The sequence below is a fragment of the Sinocyclocheilus rhinocerous genome, unplaced genomic scaffold, assembly GCF_001515625.1.
Source record: "Sinocyclocheilus rhinocerous isolate Xijiao unplaced genomic scaffold, SAMN03320098_v1.1 scaffold154, whole genome shotgun sequence".
NCBI lineage: Eukaryota > Metazoa > Chordata > Actinopteri > Cypriniformes > Cyprinidae > Sinocyclocheilus > Sinocyclocheilus rhinocerous.
The window spans coordinates 275,096-302,718 of NW_015659335.1; the positions used below are offsets into that span (position 1 = coordinate 275,096).

The window sequence follows — 27,623 nt, forward strand, 5'->3', positions numbered from 1 at the left end:
TCCTCCACGAGTGCCATCTATTATTGCCTTGTTTATCTAAAAGTGCTCTTTTCCTTTAAGCCTAGCCAAAAAGCCATATGGGAAACACAGTAGACTTTAATAATATGCATTAATGGTGTAATTACTACATTTTCGTGTCAATCCATGTTCATATTTACTGCAAATATATAATGATGAGCTAGGGTCAGGGTCACGGTCACGCGTGAACCGGTTCATTCTGTGAAGCCGTGAATGTGAATACTCAATCAGTATTTTCAGTCAGTGTTCAAAGTCGTTTGGTTTGTGGTGTGTAAAGAATTTAAGACCAGCTGTTGCCAGTCGTCCTCACAAAGATTAGCCTATTTTTTATTTATTTTTTTATTTTTTGAAATAAATTTTGTGACTGACGCCGGCGATTAACTGCACATGTTTCCTAATTTGTAGGCCTGTTAATTTAAATAACGAATTAACAACAAAACAAAAAAAATCACAAACATGATATTTCTGAATAAAATAATTTTATACCCTACACTTTAGTTAGCCTATATCTAATTTGCCATTTTCAGTTAGGCCTGTTACATTCTTCTTATTAACCTGTTATTATTAAGTTACTTTTATTATTAAATTAATAATTAATTTGCCCCGCAATAATTTCATAGCGCATCACCGCATAACTGACGCGCTGCGAGGATAAAGAATAGGCTAGCTTATTCCTCATTGAAAATGTTTTTAAAAAGGTCTTTCAAAACCGGTTTATTATACAATGAATTAGACCTATAATTCAAATTATTAACACTGCAATCATCAATGAAAAAGCTTTATTTCAAGCACCGACTTTTTTTAAAAAGAAAAAAAAAACAACCCGTTTAACACAAAATACGTTTTTTTCTCTCTTTTATTTATTTATTTATTTATTTATTCCACTAGCCTATGTTCGGGCCACAAGAGAAATATTAAAGGAGTACATTAAAACGTTTAGCCATATAGGCTACCATTATCAGCATATGAAGGAGATTCGTCTCTCGTCGTCTCTGAGAGAATATGCACCGTTAATGCAGCGTCAGATGCCGAAAGCGCCGTCAGTTTTTACTTTCACTTTCTAGTGAATCGACTGAGATTAAGAGGTTCACCGCATAACTCTTGCGCAAAGTTTGCACGTTGCTTGTGTGATATCCATTGGCTCAGCTTCCTGGTTTAAAACAAATATTTACAATATTGCGACGTATCCAGACCCCCAAACCACCGATTATTGAGTTCGCGATTGGGGGCCGCGGATTTGCGCTATGCCACTGGCCTCCGTCCGTTAGCCTAGTGCCCGCTCATTTTTGCCCAGGCCCGCCCAAAATTAGCCGCGGATCATATCGCACTGAGCACACTAAAAATAGAGCACACTGAGCCCGTGCTGCTTCTGCACTGCATTGGCTAAGAACCGCACATGGACTGCACTGCAAACGGATCCTCCCTTAATTTCTTAAGCTGATATAATACAGCACTCAACTGCCATGCATGCACTATAGGGATTTAAGAATCAGTGAAGACATCAGCGATTTCGGAGTCGACACCGAGAGTCGATTCCAGTGCTGGAGTCGACTCAGACTCTAGGGCTATTAGGAGTCAAGGAATCGACTCTTTTGGAGTCGACTCCCCATCCCTAGCGTACTCTGCGTATAGGGAGTGGCGGTACTAATTTTACCCGCGCCGGTGTTCTGACGATTTTTGCTACCCGCTCAGATTGTGCTACCTCCCATTAAAAAGATAGAGCACAAATCGATTGCGAAAAATGCTACTTATCAGATTGTGCTACCAGCATCTTATTCATATGGTTTGAGGCTTTTTTTAATGTCCATACCTTCCCCTACCCTAAACCTACCTGTCCATACCTACCCTTACCCTAAACTTACCCATAAAACAATGCAAATATATTTTTGGTAGCACAATCTGATAGGTAGCATGTTTCGTCGGTACACCGGACAGAGACTGAGACGGTGACGCTGCATGTCGTGCCAAACCTCTCACGGCAGCGTCATCAGCTTGAGCTCGGTTTTTTGAGATCGACCTTTTAGAGACCGCCGATCAATCATCCCAACGTGAGTATCGGCCGATAGTGATCGGTAGCGATCAATCGGAGCACCCCTAATATATATATATATATATATATAACCCGTACCACTCAAATTAGAAAACATTATTATAAGATAACCGTTGTGAATCGGGCTAAAGTAAGGCGATAGTTTTGAACACTGGCTGGTTATGTACTTGCTCAAATATTGATTTCGGATCATTTTTAACCAAAAAAGTTAGGGACTGCAGCTTTAATCAATGTTTTAAAATGTAATCAAATTAATATATCACGCAATTTCCAACAAAGCATTTAATTGTTATTTTTTGTCAAATAAGACAAAACAGAACTGCATAAATTAAAATGTGGATGAAAAATATCTTTGTATGATAAGAATTACTTTAAGAATTACATTTTATTATACAATAGTAATATAATTTGCGTTTCAGAGTGTATTTGACAGTAGTTTTTCCTCAAATGAAATGCTGAAAAGCTCTGAAGTGTGACTGTCAGTGCTTTAGATTCATGCTACTGTACGTGATCTGCAACTGTGGCTGTTTCATGATATTTTCTAAAGATTGCCATTGTTGTGTTTTCATTTGTCTGTAGGGAAGCTGTCCATGTGATGGAGCCCCCAAAGCAGCGGCAGAACCCGAACCTGCCCCGCCATCTGAGAGTGAAGAGAGCGAATTAGGTATGTTGACTCTAATATCTCCTTTAATATCTTTTGTTTGCTCGTCATATGCCATCTCGATAGGCCATCGCTCTGGCCTTTTTTTGTGGATTGGTAATAGCTCTGAACTTTCTCTAAACTTTTTCCAGCTATTGCTGATGTCACCTGGCTCACGATTTCTCGCTCTATGGCAGTGTGCAACATCAGCTTCGTTTCTGATATTCAAACTAGGGCAATCAGTAGACAATGAAACGGATGCCAACAGCGTTTGATGTGAAGCTGATATCTAGGCTCTAAAATTAACCTTTATTCAAATATTAAATTTAAACTATTCAAATAGTCTGTTTTGCAGTATCATGGAAACTAGAGGCTGAAATCTTTTGACTGTGGAGGTAAAAAAGTAGCTTTTTGCTTTTACCTAAACTGGTTAAAAGCTGTTAAAAGGTGCAATAGTCACTGATGCTGAACCTCATTAAAATTTGTTTACATCACCAATTTCAAGTGCTCTACTATTTAAAAGTTTTAGGTTGTTAAAAAAATGTTTTTATGTTTTTGAAAGAAGTCTCGTCTGCTCACCAAGGCTGCATTTATTTGATCAAAAATGCAGAAAAAGCAGAAATATTATTGGAATTTAAGATATCATTTTTTTAATTGAATATATTTTTAAATGAAATTTATTCCTGTGGTGTAAAGCTGAATTTTCAGCATCATTACGCCAGTCTTCAGTGTCACATGATCCTTCAGAAATCATTCTAATATGCTGATTTGATGCTCAAGAAACATTTCTTATTGCTATCAATGTTGAAAACAGTTGTGCTGTTTGATATTTTTTTGGAAACCATGATACTTTTTCAAGATGTTTTTATAGATAGAAAGCTCAAAGGAACAGCATTTCTTTGAAATATAAAAATATAAATCTTTTAGAACATCATAAATGTCTTTACTATCACTTTTAATCTATTTAATGCGTTCTAGCTGAGTAAAATTATTACGGTAATTAAAAAAACACTCTTATTGACTGCTGTAGCATATATATTATGTTGCAATCCCTAAAAATGCTAGCAGCTAACTGGCCTGTAAAGCTTTACTTTGCATAGTCAGTTTTTAATCTCATTTGGTACTTGGTGAGTTTTATCATTTGCTAATATCTGTTTGGAGAATATGCTCTTATTTTGTAACAACAGTTTCTAATACTTACGCTGTTATGTGAACTTTATCTGGCATTAATTTCTCCAGAAATTGATAATGAAGGAGTGATTGAGCCTGACACAGATGATCCTCAGGAGATGGGAGATTACGAAAGCCTGGAGGTAAATGCAGTGAACGCACAATATCGTGACAAATCTAAATTTCCACAATCCTTTGAGATATGTAGTATGAAAACATACTGCAAAGTTCAGAACTCAAAACTTTCTCCTCGGTCTAAAAAGACCATATGTTGAATCTAAAGGCTGGAATACATTACACAACTTTCAAAATCTGAACTAGGTGTCATACACTTGCTGACTTTGTAAATAGTTACGGAAGAAAAACTGTGCATCATACACTAAACAACTGAGGATTATATATACACTACCAGACTTGTGAGTCATTCTGGCTTGAAATAACAAACGTGTTTGATATTGTCAACTGGATGGAATGGAATGGATGGAGACTGTGACCATCACACACTATGTGATTTTCTATGAAACCTGTCAACTCAAATCTGCAGACTGGCTTTGACTTTTGGCGACTAGAGTCGGTGCAAAAAATCTGGGCAAAAGTCATGTAGTGTATTCCAGCCTTGAGCTGCAAAAACGTTCAAAACATATGAATCCCCCCAGGAATTTGCGTTTACAAGCTTTAATGCAAATTCAACCGATTACCACATTATTTGTGGCAGCTGGCAGGTTTCTTCTTATTTACACAATTATATACTCATAATTTTAGTAATTATGCATGCAAGTATTTTAACAGGTAATTGTACTCTTACTAATACTAATTACATAATAATTATTGGTGGGTTTCCACTCAAAAGATGCAACATATATTGCCACAATTTTTGATAGATGCCACAGCAAATTCAGTCCTTTTGGGCTGCAGAAGCCAAAAAAAGTCCTGCTAAATCCCAAACCACAGGTACTCTTTTCACATACAAAGAACATATTTAGATAGATAGACAGAGGGTAGAAAATGGTCATGAGAAACTACATTAAGCAAGCCTTGACTTACATTTTAATTTGACTTGATGTGACTCCTTTAAATCAATGGCAAAGCTGTTTAAACAATGTGAGGTTGTAAATGTTCCCATATTCATCGTAGACATCCACTGGTGCCATGACTTTGTTGTTTGGTTGCTCTTTCAAAATACTGTCATAATTGACTGAGGGTGTCCTGTATCTGCTTGTGATCAAATTTTTCATCATTAAAGTCTTTCATCAAGCTCTTTAGTGTTAAAGGGGTCATATGATACGATTTCAAGTTTTCCTTTCTCTTTGGAGTGTTACAAGCTGATTGTGCATAGATAAGATCCCTGAAGTTGCAAAGACTAAAGTCTCAAAACCAAAGAGATATTCTTTATCAAAGTTAAGACTCTGCCACGCCTACCTAAAACGGCTCGTTCTAACACGCCCCCACATATCTACCTCACTATGTGAAAATATTTGAATAATGCCGCCCAAACGTTCATGCAAAGAAAGAAGGCGTGGTTTCAGGAACAGCAGTTAGTGTTGAAGCAGCCATGTCAAGGAGACGCTGTGTGTTTCTAGGCGAAAGCAAAAGCACTTTATTTGGCCTTCCGAAAGTAGATGCATTTAGGAATCTTTAAGATTACTTACATACATTTCTGACGCGTGCTTGTGGTGTTCGGCCAATCATAATGCACTGGGTCAGCTGGCCAATCAGAGCGGACTGCGCTTGTCAAAGGAGGGGGCTTTGTAGAAAACGAAGCGTTTGAGAGAGGCGGGGCATAGAGGACTTACAATAATGTACAGTATTTGAAAAATAATGTGTTTTTTGAACATTAAAGCATGTCAACATATTCTGTTACACCAAATACACAAAATAATGATCTTTAAAAAAGCATCATATGACCCCTTTAAGTGAAATTTATACGGGACTATGAAATGCTTTCTTTAATCGCAGGTCACAGATGAGATGATGGACCAGGCCAATGAGAAGAAGATGGAGGCTATTGGAGTGTTGGGAGACGGTGAGCTGCCTCTTACTCGAAATTATGAAATCTGTAATAATGCAATCATAGTTGAAGTTTCCTTAGTTGTAGTAATAATTCATGATGAAATCATGAGGTTCAACAAAACATGCCAACTTTTCAGGTGACCTACAGAAAGCTCTAGATCTCTTCACAGAGGCCATCAAACTCAACCCGAAACTGGCCATTTTGTATGCCAAAAGAGCCAGGTATCAACCCATCCCTGCTTTGGTTTTTAGCGACCTGCTTTGTTTGGCTGTGATTGGCTGTTGGTTACCCGTGTCTATTTGTGTCTTTCAGCGTATTTGTGAAAATGCAGAAACCCAACGCTGCCATCAGAGACTGTGACCGAGCCATCAGCATCAACCCAGACTCAGCCCAGCCTTATAAGTGGAGGGGGAAGGCACACAGGTAAAAGACCACAGCTAGATTTTCATAGAAGAGGTGTGATTTCTGCCTTGACACTTGTGTTCAGTGCTCAGTGCTTTGCTGCTGATGAAGATCTCTCATTCTTACAGGTTGCTTGGCCACTGGGAGGAGTCCGCTCGAGATTTAGTGATGGCCTGTAAGCTGGACTATGATGATGAGGCCAGTGCCATGCTAAAAGAAGTCCAACCAAAGGTATCTGTGCTGAACTCGTTTATGACCAGAGTTGGGCAAGTTACTTCCAAAATGTAATACATTATATATTACTAGTTACTGTCTTTTGAAAGTAATTAGTTACGTTACAATATTACTGTCTCTGAATTGTAATTACTCCCAACACTGTTTATGACCCTTCTACAAAGACAGCTGAGCTGCTGTAATTATTTTTTGGAGAACAGTTGTATTAATTTGCCACCTGGAGAACCCTCAAGAATGATGTAATTTAATCGAATAATATAGTGATACTAATAGCTTCAACTTTAAGCTTATATTTGAGGCCTTTTATATTTTAAAAACATCAAAAGTGTTTGTATAAATATAATGAATTTTCATGAACTAGACTTGCTGTGTAATGTCAAATTATTTGGCATTTTTGAAAGACTTCTGAACTCGAATTTGATACAGTCATGATGGATTGCATGGTTTTTTTATGATATAATTTCCTGTTTTATAGTTTTCTTGTCACATGACATGACAACAAAATGGCTTCCTGCATTTTGGACAGTGGTGGACAGTAACGAAGTAGTTTTACTTCGTTACTGTACTTAAGTACATTTTTCAAGTATCTGTACTTTACTGGAGTAGTTTTATTTTGAGTAACTTTTACTTTTACTTCACTACGTTCAAAAGCATAAGATCGTACTTTTTACTTCACTACATTTCATAAAACTTATCGTTACTCATTATAATATATCACGTGCGCAGAAGCGGTGTCTGATTCATGAACGAACTGATTCTTTTCAATGAACCTTTTAAATCGGTTCGCAAATCGCACCAAACGATTTATGTTCATCTTCCCCGCTGCTGTAACGTTAGCAGTTTTACTAAAATGCTATGCATTTAGCCCTATGTGACATCTGTTTTTATATTGTTTGTCAGCACACATAGCCTAAGTTACTATGTATCTGGATCAACTAGCCGAGTAGACACATGTTTATTCATAATCATGCTGAAAATAAGTCAATAATGTTAGCTGGTGCTAACTGTCTAGCTAACGAGCTTGCTGGTGCTAAATTTAGGTTAGGGATGCACCGATACCGATACTGGTATCGGTATCGGGCCCGATACTGGCCTCCTGTACTCGTACTCGTACTCGTTAAAATGCCCCGATACCAAACGCCGATACCACACAGCATGTGATAAGCGCCATATTTAAACAAAGAAACACTGACAACAGACAGCAGAAAGGAGTTATGGATGTCTACTACGAAGTATATGTATGCAATAAATATAATGTTAAACATTCAGTATTAACACCTGAAAGTTTATAGATATGTCAAAGACAAGTAAGTAAAACAATGCACAAGTTACTTAACGGTAGGGAGAGAGCGGAGAGAGCGAATCCATTGAAGTATTTCTTTGAGGCGTATAATGGTGGAGCTTTAAAATCAGCACACTTTCAAAGAAAGTCCTTCCTAAAAAATGTAGAAATGTTTTTTGTAGTACATTAGTTATGCTGTTATTGTTCTTATTGTGTAACATCGTATTACGTAAAGCAATTTTTGGGGGGCGTGGGTTGAGGGGAATGAAGTGTTAGTTTTAGTTTTGGATTTTGCTTTTATATGGGCTTATATTATACTTTAACAGATGCATTTCAAACAAATGAGCTATGTCTGTAACATGTCTCCTGTATATTTGTAATATGTATGAACTGTTGTGTACTATTGAAAAAATACAGTATTTCTTTCCAAGAAATGTTTTTGCTTATTGCCTTACTTAAAAATCTACAATATTAGGGTGCTAAAATGCTTTTATTTATTTAAAAAGTAGTACTTATAGTTTATAGGGATGCACCGATACCGATACTGGTATCGGTATCGGGCCCGATACTGGCCTCCTGTACTCGTACTCGTACTCGTTAAAATGCCCCGATACCAAACGCCGATACCACACAGCATGTGATAAGCGCCATATTTAAACAAAGAAACACTGACAACAGACAGCAGAAAGGAGTTATGGATGTCTACTACGAAGTATATGTATGCAATGAATATAATGTTAAACATTCAGTATTAACGCCTGTATAGCTGATGTGCGCGAGCTGATTAACAAAGCACGCTGAGTGGATTGAGCGCGCGGCGGCGCAGATGCGCGAGCTTGTCGAGTGAATATACCTTTCTCACAGACATCATTGGAAAGTTTATAGTTCGGTCGGATATGTCAAAGACAAGTAAGTAAAACAATGCACAAGTTACTTAACGGTAGGGAGAGAGCGAGAGAGAGACAGAGAGAGAGAGCGAGAGAGAGCACGCGCGCACTTCTGTTGTGTGATCTTTGATGTTCGCTCACTTAGCACGCATCATTTGAATTAAAACGAAATCGTACAAATAAAACCATTCATAGGGGCATTCACTATAATCATCATTTATTTTCAACCTTAGGCATACACGACTTTCTAGCGAAAGTGAATCTAGCAGCCTGTGTGAAATGCGCTAGACTGTACTATTCTGCATCAGTACAAACACGTGCAGGCGTTGCGTGTGTTTTGCTTGCTTGAGTGTTTCTGCATTATATGAGTGGCTTTGGAATATAAATCGCAGCACGTTTCAGATGAAAAAACGCGACTTCTATTTCTGAAAATATCACAGTTAGGAGATTTATAACGAGTGGTTCCCTGCATTATTACAGCAAAGCGCGTGATTACAGTACTAAGCCGCTGCTCTAATGCTATTAAATTAAAGATGATGTACCATAGAGCAAAAAAATGAACAGTAAAAGTAACAAAAACTTGTAAAATACATTTTAATGGGCATAATTAAGTGTGAAAATAACCGAAGGATATACAGTGAAACCAAAAATGATTCAGAGACCAGATATAATTTTTGATATTTTTTTACTAGTGGGTGCAGGACACTATAGTTCATTTATGTAAGTGAGGATAGCAAAATAAAGTAAACTGTGACAAATCATACCCAAAAATTCTTCATACTGTGGACTACCAGTAAAATTGATACAAATTTGGGTCCAAAAATTATTCAGACCGAGTCTGGGAAAAAAACTGAAGTTGAGGTTTTCATGAAGTTGGGTGACAGCATGCCCAGGAGACTACAGGCTGTCATTGAGGCTAAGGGTTGCCCGACAAAGTATTCATAGTTGTGTAAATACTGTCATACTAACAGCTGTCTGAATATTTTTTGGTTGATTGTAATCTATTACATACCTTTCTATCAAACTTATCTAGCATTATCAAGATGAATTTGTTCTGACAGTTTAACTCTGAGTTCTTGTCATGTTTTATTACCATTTTCTAAACTATAGCGAATGTAATGTGAGAAATGTTGAAGGTGTCTGAATAAATTTTGGTTTGACTGTATCTATTTGATAAATGAAGTTAACCAACTAACATTATACATACCCTTTTGGTTTCTGTACCCAATATTTAAAAAATTTACAAATGTAATAAAAATATAGGTATCGGCATCGGTATCGGCAAGTACCAAAAATAAAAGTATCGGTATCGGGCGAGTACTGGAAAAAGTGGTATCGGTGCATCCCTAATTTAGGTAATTTAAAAAATAAATAAAGTCCAAATATTTTTATTCAACCACCTAGATAGATTACATCTGAGGGAAAAAGTACATAAAAAATCAAGTACTTTTGTACTGTCACTCGAGTAAAATTGAAAACTGAGTACTGGAGTAAATATTACTGGAGTAATATTTTATTATACGGATCTGTACTTTTACTCAAGTACTTGATTAGTGTACTTCGTCCACCACTGATTTTGGATATATATTTTACCATAATTTAATAATATTGAATTCCGCTTTTTAATGTTTTTTAATATATCTGGACAGAATATAAGCATCGTTTATAAAATGAGCATATTACTATTGCTTACATCACTGACCCAAGTACACCACTGTTCAAAGTTTGGGATTGATAAGATGTTTTAATGTTTTTGAAAGAAGAATCTTAAGCTCACAAAGGCTACATATATTTGATATAAATACAGTAAAACAGTAATATTGTGACATTTTATTAAAATTTAAAATAGCTGTTTTCTATTTGATTATATTTCAGAATGTAATTTATTCTTGTGAAACTATATTCTTTAATAAATAGAAAGTTCAAAAGAACAGAATTGATTTGAAATACTATTTTGTAACCTAAATGTCTTTCCTGTCAGTTTTGAAAACAATTCCACAAAAATAAAATCGTACAGACCCCACAATTTTAAACAGTAGTGTGTATTTAAAATGGTAGTATTTGAATGGTAGTGAATGATTGAAAATCACTACTGATATTGTGATTGTGCAAAATAATGGTTATTTAAGCTCGATTACATTTATTGAAAACATCAAAAGCAAACGGAGTGTGCAGAAAGGTCGATGTGGCTCATGTGATCCCACCTCTCCCTCACAGGCCAACAAAATCATTGAGCACCGGCGCAAATATGAGCGCAAGCGTGAAGAACGAGAGATCAGAGCACGGCAAGAACGAGTGAAGAAAGTGAGGGAGGAGCACGAGAGAGCACAGAGGGTAAGAAATCTATTGATTTGCATCAAGCCACTGAATCTGAATTTTCTGCACAGTCAGTCCTGTTAATGTGCATCTGTGTGTGCAGGAAGAGGAAGCCAGACAACAGACCGGAGGGGCACAAGGAGGATTCCCAGGATTCCCAGGTATCTAACTGTTTATGTATATGTTTATGTTATAAGCCGTATTGATTTGTCAAGCATTAAGAGAGGTTACTGGAAGCACTGAATATCAACAATTTTTGTTGTTTGAAATTGTATAATTGATGTTAGTATTTGTTGTGATCCTTCAGGAGGTGCTGGTTTCCCAGGTGGAGCTCCTCCGTTTGGAATGGCTGGACTTAATGAGCTATTTAATGATCCAGAGGTTCTCATGGCCATGCAGGTAAAGTTAACCACGTAATGCGGAGCACCAGGACGGTGCATTTAAACAGAGTTAAAGGGTTAGTTCACCCAAAAATGAAATTCTGTCATTAATTACTCACCCTCGTGTTGTTCCATTTCAGATTTGAGAGCCTATTATAGCCGACGGTTGCTGCATTGACGAACTTAACAAACGTGTCCATTCAGCAGCCAGTTATTCCAGGGAATTAGTCTAATTATAATCCACTTCATCCATTCAGTATGCCACATAGTTTATGTTTGTGGTCTTATCCAGCGGGATCAGGATCAAAATGGGGTGTAGATTATATTCATACATATGAATACATATTCACTGTCCAAAGCAATCAGTCAATCACTTCCTGTTTAGATTTCATGGGTGTTCCTTTTAAAGGTTTTTGATTCATGTTTTTGTTCTTTAGTTCTTTTTTTTTTTGCTCTCCTTACCCTCAATGCAAAATTCAATTGTGAACAACTTTCTTATTGTGACAAATTTGCGTCTTGTATGGATTTCATGATTTAATTCAATAAACATTTTGGTTGTTGCAAATACAAGTCATCTGTTTATTTACGGCCTTGCAATTTTATTTGACTTCTAGGGATAGTTCACCCAAAAATGAATTGTGTTATCATTTACTCACTCTGAGGTTGTTCCAAACCTGTATGAGTTTCTTTGTTATGCTGAACACAGAAGATGGTATTTCGAAGAATGCGAGTAACTAAACAATCGACGGTAGCCATTGACTTTTATAGTATGGGAAAAAAATACTATGGAAGTCAATGGCTACCGTCAACTACTTGGTTACCCAACATTCTTCAAAACATCTTTTATAGTGTTCAATAGACTAGGAAGACTCCAGTACTGTTTATATGTAATATATACAGTATAGGTACAGTACAATACAGGCATCTCTTCAAATGTGAACTGACCTAGAACCGGGTTCCTTCAACTCAGTCAAACATTGAGATCAGAACTCTGAGAATAATCTTCTGTCCACATTACTTTTTATTTAACATGAGATAAAGTGACTGGGCTTGTTAAGTCTCTTAACATAAAGCCTAAAGTTAACAGCAGCACAGAAATATTTGAGTTGTATTAGAATGAAATTACATTTCAGAAATATTGGAACTGATAGAGCTGAATTTATAGTGACTTTATTAGTAATTTACAGCTCAGAATGCTGCACATTACACACACACAGAAAAACACCATAACTAGTAACAATTTCAATGTGGACCGGTTGGTCTTTAACAGGGAGAGAATGGTGACAACAAAAATGCATCTCAGGAAAGAACATCCTAGATCTGAAGCACAGACACTGAGCAGCACAGTTGCTGCTAATGGCCGTACCTGAAAAACAGCAACAAAAGATGATTATTAATACAAGCATGGACATTTACAACCAATAAAAGACATGTCAGAAAATGTGGGATTAGAACAACAATGCATGATCCCTTCTGAATGATAAACTTCTGGAAAATACAAATAATGGGGGAAAACAATCATTTATAGCATGTATAACTGCTGATAATTGAATCAAAAGTATTTAACATCAATCATATCTGTATCCTAATAAAGTTCAAAGTGATACACATTACAGGTTATCTAGACCGGGTTCAAGAGGTCTTGACTGATGTTTAAGTGAACTAGGATTCTCTATTAATACAGGTCCTGGCAGGGTCTGCCTCTTTTTTTTAATGAAGAAACAAAATCACTCACTTCTGGAACTCCCACTCTCTGTTGTCCAGAGGACACACCTGTCTGGTCTTCAGCCAGCGAGAGATGCAGTGGAAATGAAACGCATGCTGCAGAACCAAAAACACACAGTAATAACACAACCGAACAGACCACAGTCCACACTTTTGATTTCAGCAAAACAAATATAGGCCTAGTTGGTTGGTGTAGATGTGATCATACTCACATTACAGACTCCCCAGGCCACTGTACACTCCTCTGATGTAGCTGACGCTTGATTGGCCTGACACTCTATACCTGAAGGAAGATGAACCATGACAGCTCACTAATAGCAGTTGAAAGTGTGTTAAACAAGAAACTACAATAGAACACAGTCAGATGAGACCAAACTGGAGCTGATACTTACAGAGGTCCATAATGTGATTTCTGCAAATGGCACAGTTGTCCACCACAATGTCCCAAGCCCACAGAGCCACAGCATTCCACTGCAAGAGAAACACAGTTCTGGAATTAATTCAACCAATCAGGTCTCTCAACACAACTTCATGGCAATTCGTAACTATTTCACATTTACTTACTCATACAATCTCATTTGTGTGTTTTTGTACAATTTGATTACCCCCTCAGTGACAGTTATGTTTAGTGGTGGACATTTATGCTGTTTTTCCCCCCCCTAAACTTGGTATGTTTTTGTACGATTCACATCACAATAGTTACTAAATAAAAGTTGGCAAAATAATTACATTTTCCAGTGAGACTGGGATCCAAATAAAACAACTGTTACAGATCTACAATCCATACACACAGGTCAGAAAATACATGTAAAAATTGAGTGAATTTACATGGTAATATCATGGAACTTTCATATATATACTGTGGTACTAAATGATTACCATGTTCATTTTACTTAAGAAACCGAATGGAACTACCCTGATGTGTGTTTTAAACAAGTGCTAGAAGAATCAGACGCGTCGGAATGTGCATGTGAAGTCCAAAACGATCGAATCGAACGTTTAGAATGACTACGAAGCCTTAAACCGTTTGAATCGAACGCTCGGATGTCACAAAATGAGAGAATCGAACGTTCTGAAAGCGCCTGCTATGCTCAAAACTGTTCTAACTGAACGCATCTATGATGTCTAAAAATGCTGTTCAGGTAAGGGACTCGTTAGGTTTCTAAGTGATTTCGATTAGTGCTTCATTTATCTAGTGGCCTGGTTTAATAATCTCTCGGATTACGCAGCAGAAATAACTACAGTTCAAATCAAGAGTCAAGAACGCCCAAGTTGCATGTGTCGACTTGATATAAGATTCCAAATATTTACGGGACATATTAAAAGCTGACTGTAATCATAAAAAGAACACAGGCAAGTAATTAGCATAAATAATGATGAGAAAGAGCAGCGCCGCCGATGCTAATCGGGGATTATAAACACGCCGCTGTGAAAGAGTTTACATTTTAAAGAGACTAAGCTGTTTAAATGTATAATATACTTAACACTGACGTCTCAATACTGTACCTTTTTCACTTCAAAACGCTTTTTACTGGCTCCACTGTTCGCTCCACCCGGGGTGTCTACATCCATCGCGGCCGCCATGTTTGCTAATGTGATCTCGCGAGAGTGAGTGAGATCGCATAGTTCCTTAGTTTAATAATCAGCGGACTGGTTGCCCGTAAAATAAAGCAAGGCTGCGCTGTTTAGAATTCTTCTGCTTATATTAAAACATATTAATATATTTGAAAAGTTGGTATTCGCAGCATATCGATAGTAAAGTAAGCTCTACTGTTTTATAGGTAAGTGGAAAAGTGTAGGTTCCACCGAGATTTGAACTCGGATCGCTGGATTCAGAGTCCAGAGTGCTAACCATTACACCATGGAACCAGCTAGCGTACACGGTGAAATATTTTGATATTTACTTTCGTGAAAAGAAAATTCACGAATTATTTGAAATGACACATTCTTAACATTTATGAGTTACGCCATATATGGCAAAAAACAACGTTTGCTGGAATGTTTCACATATTCAAAATGATTCTGTTCTGCCCTGAAACACATTGCACATTTAAGAACTATGAACAGTGAATGTAAATACTGAATACAGTGGCAAATTTGGTGACAATATCTTTATCTGCTTTACTTGTAAACAAACAAACAGCAGTAATAACACTGATATGTGTGTGTGTGTGTGTGTGTGTCAGTAAGCAGCGCATTAATATAACGCGATAATTAAAGGCTCTAATGCTCACTCACATAGGTGTGTGTATTGTAGGAGCTAGACGTTTACAGCCTGGTTCAAAAAAAAGATTTTGGTCTATATAGCTAATTTTGCCCTTGATGACAACTGTGAGGGGGGTGAATTTTTTTTATAACTCATCCGTTTAAATTATATTAAGCCTTAAATTTCTGCATAATTAAGGGCGTAGCCATTTGAGTGACAGGTGGATTGACGTTGCTGTCACCACTGTCGAGCTAGGTGGGCATGGCTTCAGCAACCTGCTCCCGCCTCTTTGCCCATTTTCGATTATCCGGGAGTGACGCGCGGTGACGCGCTGCCAAGATGGCAACGGCCGGCTCCGCCTACTTTAGGCTTCTGCCCAACTTTACAGCAGAAAAAAACGTTTACAGCCTGGTTCAAAAAAAAGATTTTGGTCTATATAGCTAATTTTGCCCTTGATGACAACTGTGAGGGGGGTGAATTTTTTTTATAACTCATCCGTTTAAATTATATTAAGCCTTAAATTTCTGCATAATTAAGGGCGTAGCCATTTGAGTGACAGGTGGATTGACGTTGCTGTCACCACTGTCGAGCTAGGTGGGCATGGCTTCAGCAACCTGCTCCCGCCTCTTTGCCCATTTTCGATTAACCGGGAGTGACGCGCTGCCAAGATGGCGACGGCCGCCTCCGCCCAATTTTGAGCTTCAAAAACGCTCTTCGGAAATCTACGGGTGACGTCACGGACACTACGTCCATGTTTTTATACAGTCTATGGTATTGACGTATGATGACGTGTGACGGCATAGTAGTGGTGTCCCAATTCTTAGGGGAATATTTTCACGGGGAAGGGGAAGGGGTATAAAATAGAATTGGGATTGGGCCTTAGTTTAAATTAAAAACTCCAAGGCTCTTAACCTTGATGACTTAATCCTTGGTCGCCTTCCTCTTTTTCTCTTTTTTGGCCTGGTTGTTTTCAGGGCCCGCACTGGTTTGAGTTCATCAGGCTCATTTTTCTTTAGTGCCGCTGTCAGTTTGGTCTTCGCTGGTTTAGGATTAGGTTCAGACAGCACGGGTCTGGTCTTCGTTGTGGTCTGCATGGGTTTGTTTGGTGTAGGGGCTTTGGTAGTGACGGAGGTCTCGTTGAAGGAATGAGCATTTTCTCCAGAACAGTTCTTAAAGATGGCTGCCTCCATCATGGACTGACCACGCAGCTCAGAGGGGTAACCGCACACAGCCTCAACCCTCAGACTCACATTTTTCAACCATCTGAAAGAAAGAATGTTGAGATGATTGATGGACGGACGGACGGACGGACGGACGGACGGACAGACAGACAGACAGACAGACAGATAGATAGACAGATATATACAGTGGGTACGGAAAGTATTCAGACCCCCTTAAATTTTTCACTCTTTGTTATATTGCAGCCATTTGCTAAAATCATTTAAGTAAGTTTTTTTTCCTCATTAATGTACACACAGCACCCCACCCAGACAGAAAAACACAGAATTGTTGACATCTTTGCAGATTTATTAAAAAAGAAAAACTGAAAAATGCTCAGTATTTAGTAGAAGCACCCTTTTGATCTAATACAGCCATGAGTCTTATTGGGAAAGATGCAACAAGTTTTTCACACATGGATTTGGGGATCCTCTGCCATTCCTCCTTGCAAATCCTCTCCAGTTCTGTCAGGTTGGACGGTAAACGTTGGTGGACAGCCATTTTTAGGTCTCTCCAGAGATGCTCAACTGGGTTTAAGTCAGGGCTCTGGCTGGGCCATTCAAGAACAGTCACAGAGTTGTTGTGAAGCCACTCCTTCGTTATTTTAGCTGTGTGCTTAGGGTCATTGTCTTGTTGGAAGGTAAACCTTAGTTCCAGTCTGAGGTCCTGAGCACTCTGGATAGATAGATAGATAGATAGATAGATAGATAGATAATCTCACTTGTAAAATGGCAGTAATTTGCAGTCACACATTAGCGGATTTTTGTTGAGGGTGAGGTTTTGAAGTCCAGTAAGAGGTGAAAGGTCAGACAACTCCTCTAACTGATTCTCTTCCAGAGACAAAGACAGCAGACCAGGACCAAACCCTGCCAGAGACCTCGCACTCATCTGTGACCACAAATCAAACAAGGAGAGAGAGAATGGACATTTTCTATTTATGAGATTAAGCAAGGATTAACTGCTGTTTCTTTATCATTTTATGGAGCATAAACATATCTTGTGTAGTTTGTCATTTAACCTCTACCTTTTGAAGACCCATTCTATCAATGTGCAGGTGCTTTAGACTTTCAGCCACCACCCGAAATGCTCTTAGCCCAATCCAGCGAATCAGATTTCTTGAGAGGCGGAGCTCAGACAAAAGTGGGGCGTGGCCTAGTGCATCACTCGGCACTTCTGTTAGTGCATTAGCTTCAAGATGAAGGACGTCCAGCTTGGGAGCTGGATCCAGAGCTTTTGGCACTATGTTTGCGATGATGTTATTGTTGAGGTAGAGGCCCGTCAGCTGAGGGACCGGGGAAAGGAGCCCTGAAGGCTCTAGTTTAGCTATAAGGTTTCTCTCCAGATGCAGCTCGAGGAGTTTGGGGTTGTGAGCTAGTGTAGCTGAAGAAGGAAACCGAATGAGTTTATTGCCTTCTAGGTGAAGGTACATGATCTCATGGGCACCCTCAAAGGTTTTTGCGTCCAGGGAGGACAGATGGTTGTCGGACAGGTAGAGGTACATTAGCCCCTTCATGCCCCAGAAAGTGCCACCCTCGATCTCATGGATCTTACAGCTGTGCAGGTGAAGGGACACCACCTTGTTGGAAACTGTTGCTAGGGAGATAATGGAAATGGTTGCCCCGCATGTCAAGCAGAAGAGTGTTGCCAGGGAAACCAGCGGGCACTTTAGTGTGGCCACGGTCCTCACATGTAGCGTGCTGAACTGCAGCCTTGATGGTGAGAGTAAGGAGAACAGAAAATGTGTTGAGATGGAGATACAGTATGTATTAGATTTAAGGTATTGTTCACCCAAAAATTAAAATCTGCTACAGTTTACTCACCCTCGGGCCATCCAAGATGTAGATGAGTTTGTTTCTTCATCGGAACAGATTTTGAGAAATTTAGCATTACATCTCTTGCTCACCAATGGATCCTCTGCAGTGAATGGGTGCCGTCGGCAACAGTTTGAATTTAAAAATGCCTCAATGATGAATTTGTTTCTTACAAACACACAGCTTTTCACTTCATAAGACTTTAACCGTTGTGTGGATTACTTGTGGATTATTTTGATGTTTTTATCAGCTGTTCGGACTCTCATTCTGACGGCACCCATTCACTGCAGAGGATCCATTGATAAGCAAGTGATGTAATGCTACATGCAAATTTTCATGTTTGGATGAACTATTCCTTTAAGTTTATTGTATAACAGACAAGAACAAGGAATCTATTAATTTATTAATAAATAACTAAAATTCCCTCCACCCTTTTCCAACCCTTTCTCACCTCACAATGACAATTTTTTGGGCATTTGATCTTTTTCTTTGGCTTGGCAATTGGCACGGCCTTTTCTTTCACTCCATCTTCTTTTTTACCTTCCTTTTCTATCACATCCGGCATCAGCTCATCATGTGGTCTGCAGCGGAGGTCCTGTTCTTGAACATTTTGTAGAGGTTCATCTGAGAGGTGTAGCGGCCAAGCACAGGCCCCATAGAGCTTGATTCCTGAGCTCAGCGCCCATCTCTTCAGCCCTTGCAGTAAACATGTACATCTGATGGGGTTCCCTGAAGGAAGTGAATGAGAGCTATCACTCCGCAGTTTGATTTTGAGATATTTTAAATGAATAAATCATATAATCTCCAGAATTACAGCCATGTGAATAAAAGACAATAATAATAATACTACATGCAAGACAATTTTAGAATAAAAATAATACTCTAAATTCAATTTAAATAACTTTAATTAAGATTAAGTCATTTTAATAATTTTCATGATTAATCATTAATCCTTACTTTATCTTTACTCAAATAAAAAAAAGATTTTTAAAAAGTTCCAAAGTTTTCCTAAAGTTTCAGTAGGGAATGAATGAAAAGTGGTTCATTAGAAATGCCACTGAAAGAAAGAACGAAAGAAAGAAAGAAAAAGATTGTTGTTGTTGCTGTTATTATTATTATTATTACATTTTATTGGCTTAAGTAGCATTTCTAATGGACCACTGCTCAACTGTCCAACTGAAACGTAAGGAAATAATTATAATTATGGTTCATATTAACAATAATTGTTATTATTACTATTATTGTTGTTGTTGTTACTTCCATTATATTATTATTTCTATATAATTCAATTATATACTGATATTATTATTAGTTACAAATATAATGTAATATTAAATAATAATAAAAAAAATAGTTGTTGTTATTAAATTACATTACTAATATAAAAATGCATATGATAACATTTTCTATTACTGATTTAATAAATATATAAAATATATGAATACAAGATAATAAAAAATAAAGTAGTTGCAAAGTTTGTTGTGAAAATAATTATACTGACTGAAAGGTTAGTGTTTTAACAATCTAGAGACTAAGAGCATCGGCAATGCTGTATTCATGATTACCAGTGAGGTTGAGGCTGCTGAGCTGCGAGGACATTTTGAGAGCCTGTATGTACGGGAGCTGGTTGTAGCTCAGATCTAGGTGAGAGATATGAGGAGACAGAGACAGAGCCCATTCTGATAGGTCCTGCAGGGCCATGTGGTGCAGAGAGAGGTGTGTGAGCTTTGGCATGGACACACTCTCCTCCACCAGATAGGTCATGGGGTTAAAACTCATATCCAGGTGAGTCAACTCTGCCAATCTGAGACAAAAAAGAGAAAACAGTGAGTTCTGAAGGTCTGCTTTATACCAGAGGATATCTAACATCAACAATAATTTGTAAAAAAACAAACAAAAAACAAACAGTTGTTACCTGGTCATAGTTTTGGTAGGAAAGTACTGGAGTTCATTATGGTCCAGGTTTAAGTGTGTAAGTACAAGAAGACCAGCAAAGGCTTCTGTCGCAAGATTATTTAGAGAGTTATGACTCAAATGCAACAACTGGATATTCAACATTCCCTGGGAGACAGATATTTGGGAATTATTCAGGAGGAAAATTATTCATATATCAAAATGGTCTTACAGAAGATTATCGCATAGAGCTTCCAAAACAACCAACAAAATCTGTGTCAATTCAGACTGGACAGATTAAAACATAATGTAATGGAACCTTTGAGATTCTTTGAGAGAATTCTAGAATTCACTAGAAAATGATGATATGCATTATCATTTGAAAGTATGAGGTTGGTAAGATTTTATAATGTTTTTGAAAGAAGTTTCTTATGCTCAACAAGGCTGCATTTATTTGATCAAAACTTCAGTAAAAATAGTAATATTGTGAAATAATATTACAATTTAAAATAACTGTTTTCTATTTAAATATTTTTAAAATGTCATTTCTTCCTGTGATGGAAGCATTTATTTGAAACTGGAATCTTTTGCAACATTTTAAATGTCTTTACTGTCACTTTTACTCTATTAATGCATCATTGCTAAATAAAAGAATTAATTTTTTTAAAAATAAAAAATAAAAAAATATCTTACTGATCCCAACTGTTGAACGGTACCTGGAATGCCATGTTGGGGAGGTAGACTAGCTGGTTATGAGTGAGGGAGAGCAGATTTAAAGAGTTTAACGCAGCAAACGCTCCAGGGTGGATCTCTTCAATGCGGTTACTTTTAAATACAACTGCTTCAGTGATGATAAACCGTCAAATGATTCCTTCAGGAAGAGTGAGAGTAACAACACAGCTAAAAACACAGACACATTCCAAACCATCAGCTTTAGAATGATTATACCTCCATTCATCAAAAATGAACACACTTCCACATCTCAAAGAAAATAGCTGGCATATACCTGGTTGAGGACGTCAATATCGTTGCCAGGTCAAGCTGCACCAAAAGTGAAAGTCCCTGGAACGCCCCCTCTCTTACAGACTGGATACTGCATCCATGCAGGTTCAGGTGGGTCAGGTAGGGTGTGTGTTTGAACGCACTTTTAGGCAGTTCCCCAAGATTATACCTCTTCAGGTCCAATTTCACTGCGATCTGAGATAAAAGGAATTGCAAATACTGCAAATGAATATATTAATCCACATGCTCGTAATAATGCTAACATATCCTATTAGTTAGTCAGGTTATGTTGAAAGGCATTATAAGTGTTAATAACCCTGAATACCAACTTTTACCCATTAGGAAGGAAGTTCAGGAAGGCACAATATAAAATGAGAGTCCAACTGAATGCTCAGTCTGTTATAGTCATGCATAGTCAAGTTGTTTGATGGTGGAGACCACGCACAATCTGGATGCAAAAGCAAACTTCTGAGGGATCAGATGGTAAACTATGATGATTATATTAAGACACAAGCATAATGATTTTTATGTGATGCTCTGTATCGGATGTGGAAAATCACACTCACCTCATTTATAGTAGGAGGAATATGTGTGAGATTCTTCCTTGCGCACGTCACTGTGAGCTTTGTGTCATCACAGACGCAGACACGCGGGCATTTCACAGTCTGACCCGCAGGAACAGAGGTCATTACGAAAAGAAGGCATGCTGCTATCAGCCTCATGGTGCCGACCTCCTCCAACTGAAGGGATACAATGGAAACTGATTATTATCTGCATTTGAACACAATGGAAAGATCAAAATATACTAACAAGATGATGCAAAGTTTCACACAATACATATTTAACAAAGACTTATTTTTTTCTTATTTTTACATTTTCTATACAGATGCAGTAGGCCTATCTTTCATGTGTAAAAAAAAATTAGCATGTCCATTTACAGTGGGTATAGAAAAGAATCACCCCCTTTAAAGGGGTCATATGATGCTTTTTTAAAGATCATTATTTTGTGTATTTGGTGTAACAGAATATGTTGACATGCTTTAATGTTCAAAAAACACATTCTTTTTCAAATACTGTACATTATTGTAGGCCCTCTATGCCCCGCCTCTCTCAAACACTTCGTTTTCTACAAAGTCCCTCCTTCAGACAAGAAACCTTGGCTCGTATAAGTAGCCGTGATAGCGTCCACAATCCAGTGGGAAAGCCTCTGTTTTGACACGGCCCGGCCCTTCGCACAACCACCGTAGCACACGAAAAGCTGGTCAGATTGCCGAAAGTTGGCCGAACGGTCAATGTAAATCCTCAAAGCCCTGACGGGGCACACCGAAGTCTGAGCGTCCGCATCACGCGAGGTCGATGACTCAGAATACAGGGCAGACAGCGAAACAGTCTGCACTCTGAAAGGGGTAGATAGTGATTTAGGCACGTAGCCTGGCCTCGGCCGGAGAGTGACGCTGCAGTCGCCGGGTCCGAAGCAAATACAGTCACTGTCCACAGAAAACGTATGTAAATCCCCTATGTGCTTAGCCGAAGCGAGGGCAAGAAGAAGTGCAGTTTTGAGAGATAGCTCCTTCATATCAACGGATGCTAAAGGCTCGAATGGTGGCTGTGAAAGAGCTCTTAACACCACCTCTAGGTCCCAGGGCGGGACTGAAGGCGGACGTGGGGGATGCAATCTTCTCGCTCCCTTAAGAAAACTCACCACCAGCGCGTGCCTACCGATCGATTGCCCGCCCAGCGGGGAACGAAATGAGGCAATAGCGGCCACATAGACTTTCAGTGTTGATGGCAGAGATCCACTATCCAGTCTGTACTGTAAAAAACGCAGCACATCCGACACGGAGCAAGCAGCCGGGTCGATATGAACATCATGGCACCATTTCACAAACACTCCCCATTTTAGAGCATACAAACGCCTCGTGGAGGGCGCCCGCGCCTCCAAGAGCGTGTCGAGCACACTAGAATGCAGAGCATTCAGCTCCTCTGATATCCCCGAAGCAGCCAAACATGAAGGCTCCATAACTCCGGGTTCGGGTGCCACACCGAGCCGCTCACTTGAGACAGCAGATCCTTCCTGATGGGGATCGGCCAGGGCGGCGCCACCAGCAGCTCTGTCAGGTCCGGGAACCAAGGCTGGTTCGGCCAGTTCGGGGCGATGAGTATCACCGAAGCCCCCTCCTCCCTGATCTTGCATAACACCAGTGGCAATATCTTGATTGGAGGAAACGCATACAGCCTGGCTGCTGGCCAGTGCGATGTCAGAGCGTCCCCTTCCAGCGGGGAGCGAGACAGGGAGAAGAACAGCGGGCAGTGCGCATTCTCGCTCGTGGCGAAACGGAAGCAGTCCTCGGGGAGTGAGACTGGGGAACAGGGCGACCGTTGGGGTTGGTGGAGCGACAAGACGACGCTCCCGTCACCAGGAGGGCCCACCAGCGGCATGCTGGCGGCAGTGGGCATCATCCCGAATAGGCCGCGAGCCACATCGCGGCGGGTCCGGAGCACGCGGGCCGGAAGGTCCGCGCAATGCCCGCAGTTGGACTCGTCCAGCGCCGCCTCGGCGTGGGCCAGGCCCAGGCAGGCGACGCAGTAGTCGTGCTGATCCAGCGGCTCTATCGGTCCCGCGCAGATCTTGCAGATTGTTGCCATAGTGAATTCAACAGGTGAAGTAGAAGATTCTGACGTAATTGTCGCGTGCACCGCATTTTATACTGCCGCTCGAGCTCGTCAGTATTTGCATGCGATTTGCATACTTCGCGTCAATTGGCCAGTCATTTGGACTGGCGGGAGCCAATAGGACTTCAGGAAAGGTTGGAAGGGAAGGAGTTCCCATAACGGAGAAATATCTCCGTGATGTCTCGTGAAAGCTCGAGAGGGAAGATGAAATCGCATCATATGACCCCTTTAAAATAATCACATTTTGTTGCTTTGCAGCCTGAAATGAAGATGGACACAGTTTTTGTTTTATCTGCTGTATTTACAACTAAATGCAACTGTATTTACAACTTTAACATCCAAGTGAAAGATATAACACCAGCATGCCAGAAAATAAAAAAGGAAAAAGGAAGTCACTGGAAAAAGGATCAGCCCCTTGTGTCAGTATTTTGTTGAACCACCTCTTGCTTTAATTACAGCCTTTAGTCTGTTGGGATATGACTCTGTCTCTACTAACTTTGCACATCTAGACTTTGCAATATTTGCCCACTCAATATTTGCAGAACTGCTCAAGTTCAGTTAAATTTGATAGTGAGTGTTTGTGGACTGCAGTCTTCAGGTCATTCCACAGATTTTCAGTGGGGTTTAAGTCTGGGCTCGGACTTATGGAGGCAGATTGATCTCAATAATAATTCACGCAAAAGACACGATGCACACATACGTAACCCAATTCACATGCGTGAAACCCAATTCACGTGCACGGAAAAAATATCAGTTTTTTGCGTGAATAATTATTGAGATCAATCCGCCTCCATACTGACTAGGCCATTCAAGGACATTCAAGCCGAAAGACAGGCTTGGAATGAGCAAATGTAACATGATGAGGACGTCCTGCCCAATGAGCATAACCTCAGTCTTACCATTACTCAGACAACATTTTGGGTCATCCAAATTATTATTTATTTATTAACAATCGTTGTTACAGTCCTTGTAACCTTTTAAAGATTTTATTCCTATTTCAAACCAAACACAACAAATACTTATGTCTTTAAACGCCACAGGTAATTTTCTTGCATTTTGACCTCTGATCCCATCCTGTCCTTTACACAATTAACACAGTGGTACCACATTTCACAGCGGCTCCAACCTTTAGTGCATGAATGGAGAAAGACAAATAACTAGGCTATTTTACCAATTTTCATTTTTTAATTCTTACACATATGCTCATTCAGAGGTATTGAGCTGAATGTAATCTATTATTTCCCTAAACAGAGAAGAAGAAAGAAATGACAACAAAACTCACCTCTATACGACTCTCCAGAGTTATATGATCCCAGAATGCTAAATGGTCGATCATGAGGATCAGGACAGCTGATGACCTTAAAGAGATGGTCCTCACTGCAGAACACAAGATCCAGGGAGCGTGGTTGGATCCAGATCCAACTTCTCCCACCTTACACATACCTAAACCCACCCATCTCCACCCCCTAGATGTGGATCCAAACACGCCCCCTGGATCTTGTGTTCTGCAGTGAGGGGCTACTGACCTTCAAAGCAAGCACTTCTAAACCTGACAGTGATGAGGAAATATTTTCTTGATCCCCCAAGTGTGTTACTTTCCATTACAGTTTTGTTTAAACTTACAACTAAACATGACTTTATTTGCAGATCGAGCACCTTCCTTTCACGTCTGCTGGACCTTCAGTCGCGGTCTCCACTGGACTGTGCACATGAGAGAAATGACCCCGCCTGTATATATGCATCCTAAAGATACAAGCTCAGGTCAGAGCATTTACTCACCCTGAGGTTGTTCCAAACCTGTATGAGTTTGTTTCTTCTGTTGAACATAAAATATCTTTTGAAGAATGTTGGTAACAAAACGTTTGCTGGTCCCCTTGACGTACATACACTCCTACAACCTTCAAGATGCAGCCATTGCAAAAAAAATCTGATTACAAAACATTTCAAACCGTAAAAAAAATTTTTTTTACAGTATTTTACAGTAGCTACATTTTTAAACCAGTTTCACTACAGCATTCATACAAACTCATCACTTTTAAGAAGAAAAAAAGTTGCTTAATAAATTTTTTTTCTTTCATTTTTCATTCATGGCTATTTTTGAATGACAGTCAGGAGTTAGATGCTGGTTGTCTGTAGAATGGTGCAGTTTTGCCATCTACCAGCAGGTGCCATAATGTCCATGCTAACCAGTCAAGCTTGAAAACAGCTTTTAATACAAAAGCAAAATGCAGTTGTTTATAATGTGACGTCAAAAGTATAATTTGTATTATATAATCTGCATACTTAGAGAAGTTCAGGTTTTTCTGGTTACTCCACTTCCTATTTTGCGTATTGCAATTTATTTCCCCAACAGTTTCATACGGATCAAAAAAGAGGAAGGATATTTCTTTATTATTATTTACATTACTATTTATTTATTGTTGGTTGTAGTTAACTTACTATGTTCCTTTGGAAGCCGTAATGCGATGCTTTTTAAAAATGCACATTTAAAATTCACTAGAACACACAACGAACCAGTAACACCACATTTCAGCAGTAAACTGTAGGGGGGTGTGAAATTCAACTTGGATCGATATGTTCTTTAGCCAATCGTAGTGGAACATCAGTGCGGCTAGCCAATCAGGTTTAAGGAGAACGGAAGCCCCCGAGCTTGCACGAAGCTCTCCGAAAGGAGGGCGCTCTCGTGCAGAAAGTCCAAAACAGACTCATAGAAGGAATGACTTATGACGTGCAGGAAATCCCTAATATGGACAAAAGCATCCGGCTATGGCTGTAGCTGAGCTGAATAAAAAGCAGAAAAAAACGTGAAGACAATAAACACACAATTGCGGAAATATACGGTTTATGTGTGCTTATGAAGGCATCCTGGTAGTGCCCTACATTAAAGGTGTCTGAACATGAGGGATAATCCCTGATGAGATCGTCAGGTGAAAGGTCATCATCATGTGGATAATTGTATTTACACTAAATTATAATTCATTCATTTTACTAATAGTTAGATTGGGCAGGCCTTCACAAAATGGCGTTTAATTACAAAAAAACAAAAAAAAATTCCCTTGACAAAAGGGCACTTTGGGCATCAAGGGGAAAGGTGCTCAAGCACCCATTGCACCCGAGAAGGGTATAACTGCAGCTTGGGCTGCGTTCCAGTCCATTTTTTTTATGCCCTTCACTCGCAGACTTCCCTCCGTCTCGTTTACTCGGATGTACGTCATTGATTACGTTGCATGAGTGCCCACTTCTGGCGGAACCCTTGGAATGGGCTGAACTGGAACAACCTAAGCACTTGATCACTTAGAATCCGCTATGGAGTTGGTTTATTGTTTACATGTTTCCCCTTACGAATTTGTTTGGTGCAGCATTCTATATGTATATAGATATGCTTGGGCTGTTATAAATGTAAAAAAAAATCATTTATATATTATAGAGTTGTTTGGGGTGGGGATAAATTAATGCGATCTGCGATGACGTCATAGTCGTGTTGCATTGTGGTCTATGGAGCGGCCTGAAGTGTGCATATGAAGCAGACTCGCTACCTCGGTCAAAATCGAGGGTCGAGGGTATGTCCATATAAACTTCCCTCGTCCACTTGACAAAGTGGAACGCACTTCAAAATGGCAGCGGGGATTCCCCCGAGGGGAAGTGATTAGGGAAGTTCGCAGTGTGTGTCTAAAAGTGGAGAGGAACGCAGACCTGGAGATCTCC

At 39.3% G+C, this 27,623-nt stretch overlaps 2 protein-coding genes, 1 non-coding gene and 1 pseudogene across 3 annotated transcripts in view; 1 reads left to right on the forward strand and 3 right to left on the reverse strand.

Moving 5' to 3' along the window:
- Positions 1-11,427, forward strand: part of LOC107723588 (hsc70-interacting protein-like) — a 12,862-nt gene extending 1,435 nt beyond the window's left edge. The window contains exons 4-12 of the mRNA XM_016532291.1: positions 2,648-2,732; positions 3,948-4,021; positions 5,835-5,901; positions 6,026-6,110; positions 6,202-6,312; positions 6,420-6,522; positions 10,912-11,028; positions 11,114-11,171; positions 11,318-11,427. Of these exons, the coding sequence (XP_016387777.1) occupies positions 2,648-2,732; positions 3,948-4,021; positions 5,835-5,901; positions 6,026-6,110; positions 6,202-6,312; positions 6,420-6,522; positions 10,912-11,028; positions 11,114-11,171; positions 11,318-11,427 (810 nt within the window). The remainder of the gene's footprint in view (positions 1-2,647; positions 2,733-3,947; positions 4,022-5,834; positions 5,902-6,025; positions 6,111-6,201; positions 6,313-6,419; positions 6,523-10,911; positions 11,029-11,113; positions 11,172-11,317) is intronic.
- A 961-nt stretch (positions 11,428-12,388) lies between these two features.
- On the reverse strand, positions 12,389-14,712 carry LOC107723609 (RING-box protein 1-like). The gene is made up of 5 exons (XM_016532325.1): positions 14,622-14,712; positions 13,508-13,586; positions 13,328-13,398; positions 13,126-13,211; positions 12,389-12,756 (listed from the first exon to the last, which is right to left on the reverse strand). Exons 1-5 carry the CDS (start codon positions 14,697-14,699, stop codon positions 12,744-12,746), a joined length of 327 nt encoding a protein of 108 aa, XP_016387811.1. The 5' UTR covers positions 14,700-14,712; the 3' UTR covers positions 12,389-12,743.
- Positions 14,713-14,912: 200 nt separating this feature from the next.
- Positions 14,913-14,984, reverse strand: trnaq-cug (transfer RNA glutamine (anticodon CUG)). Its single transcript has one exon. It is a non-coding gene; the product is annotated as a tRNA-Gln (tRNA).
- Positions 14,985-16,205: 1,221 nt separating this feature from the next.
- On the reverse strand, positions 16,206-23,891 carry LOC107723589 (chondroadherin-like protein; annotated as a pseudogene).
- Positions 23,892-27,623: the final 3,732 nt, after the last annotated feature.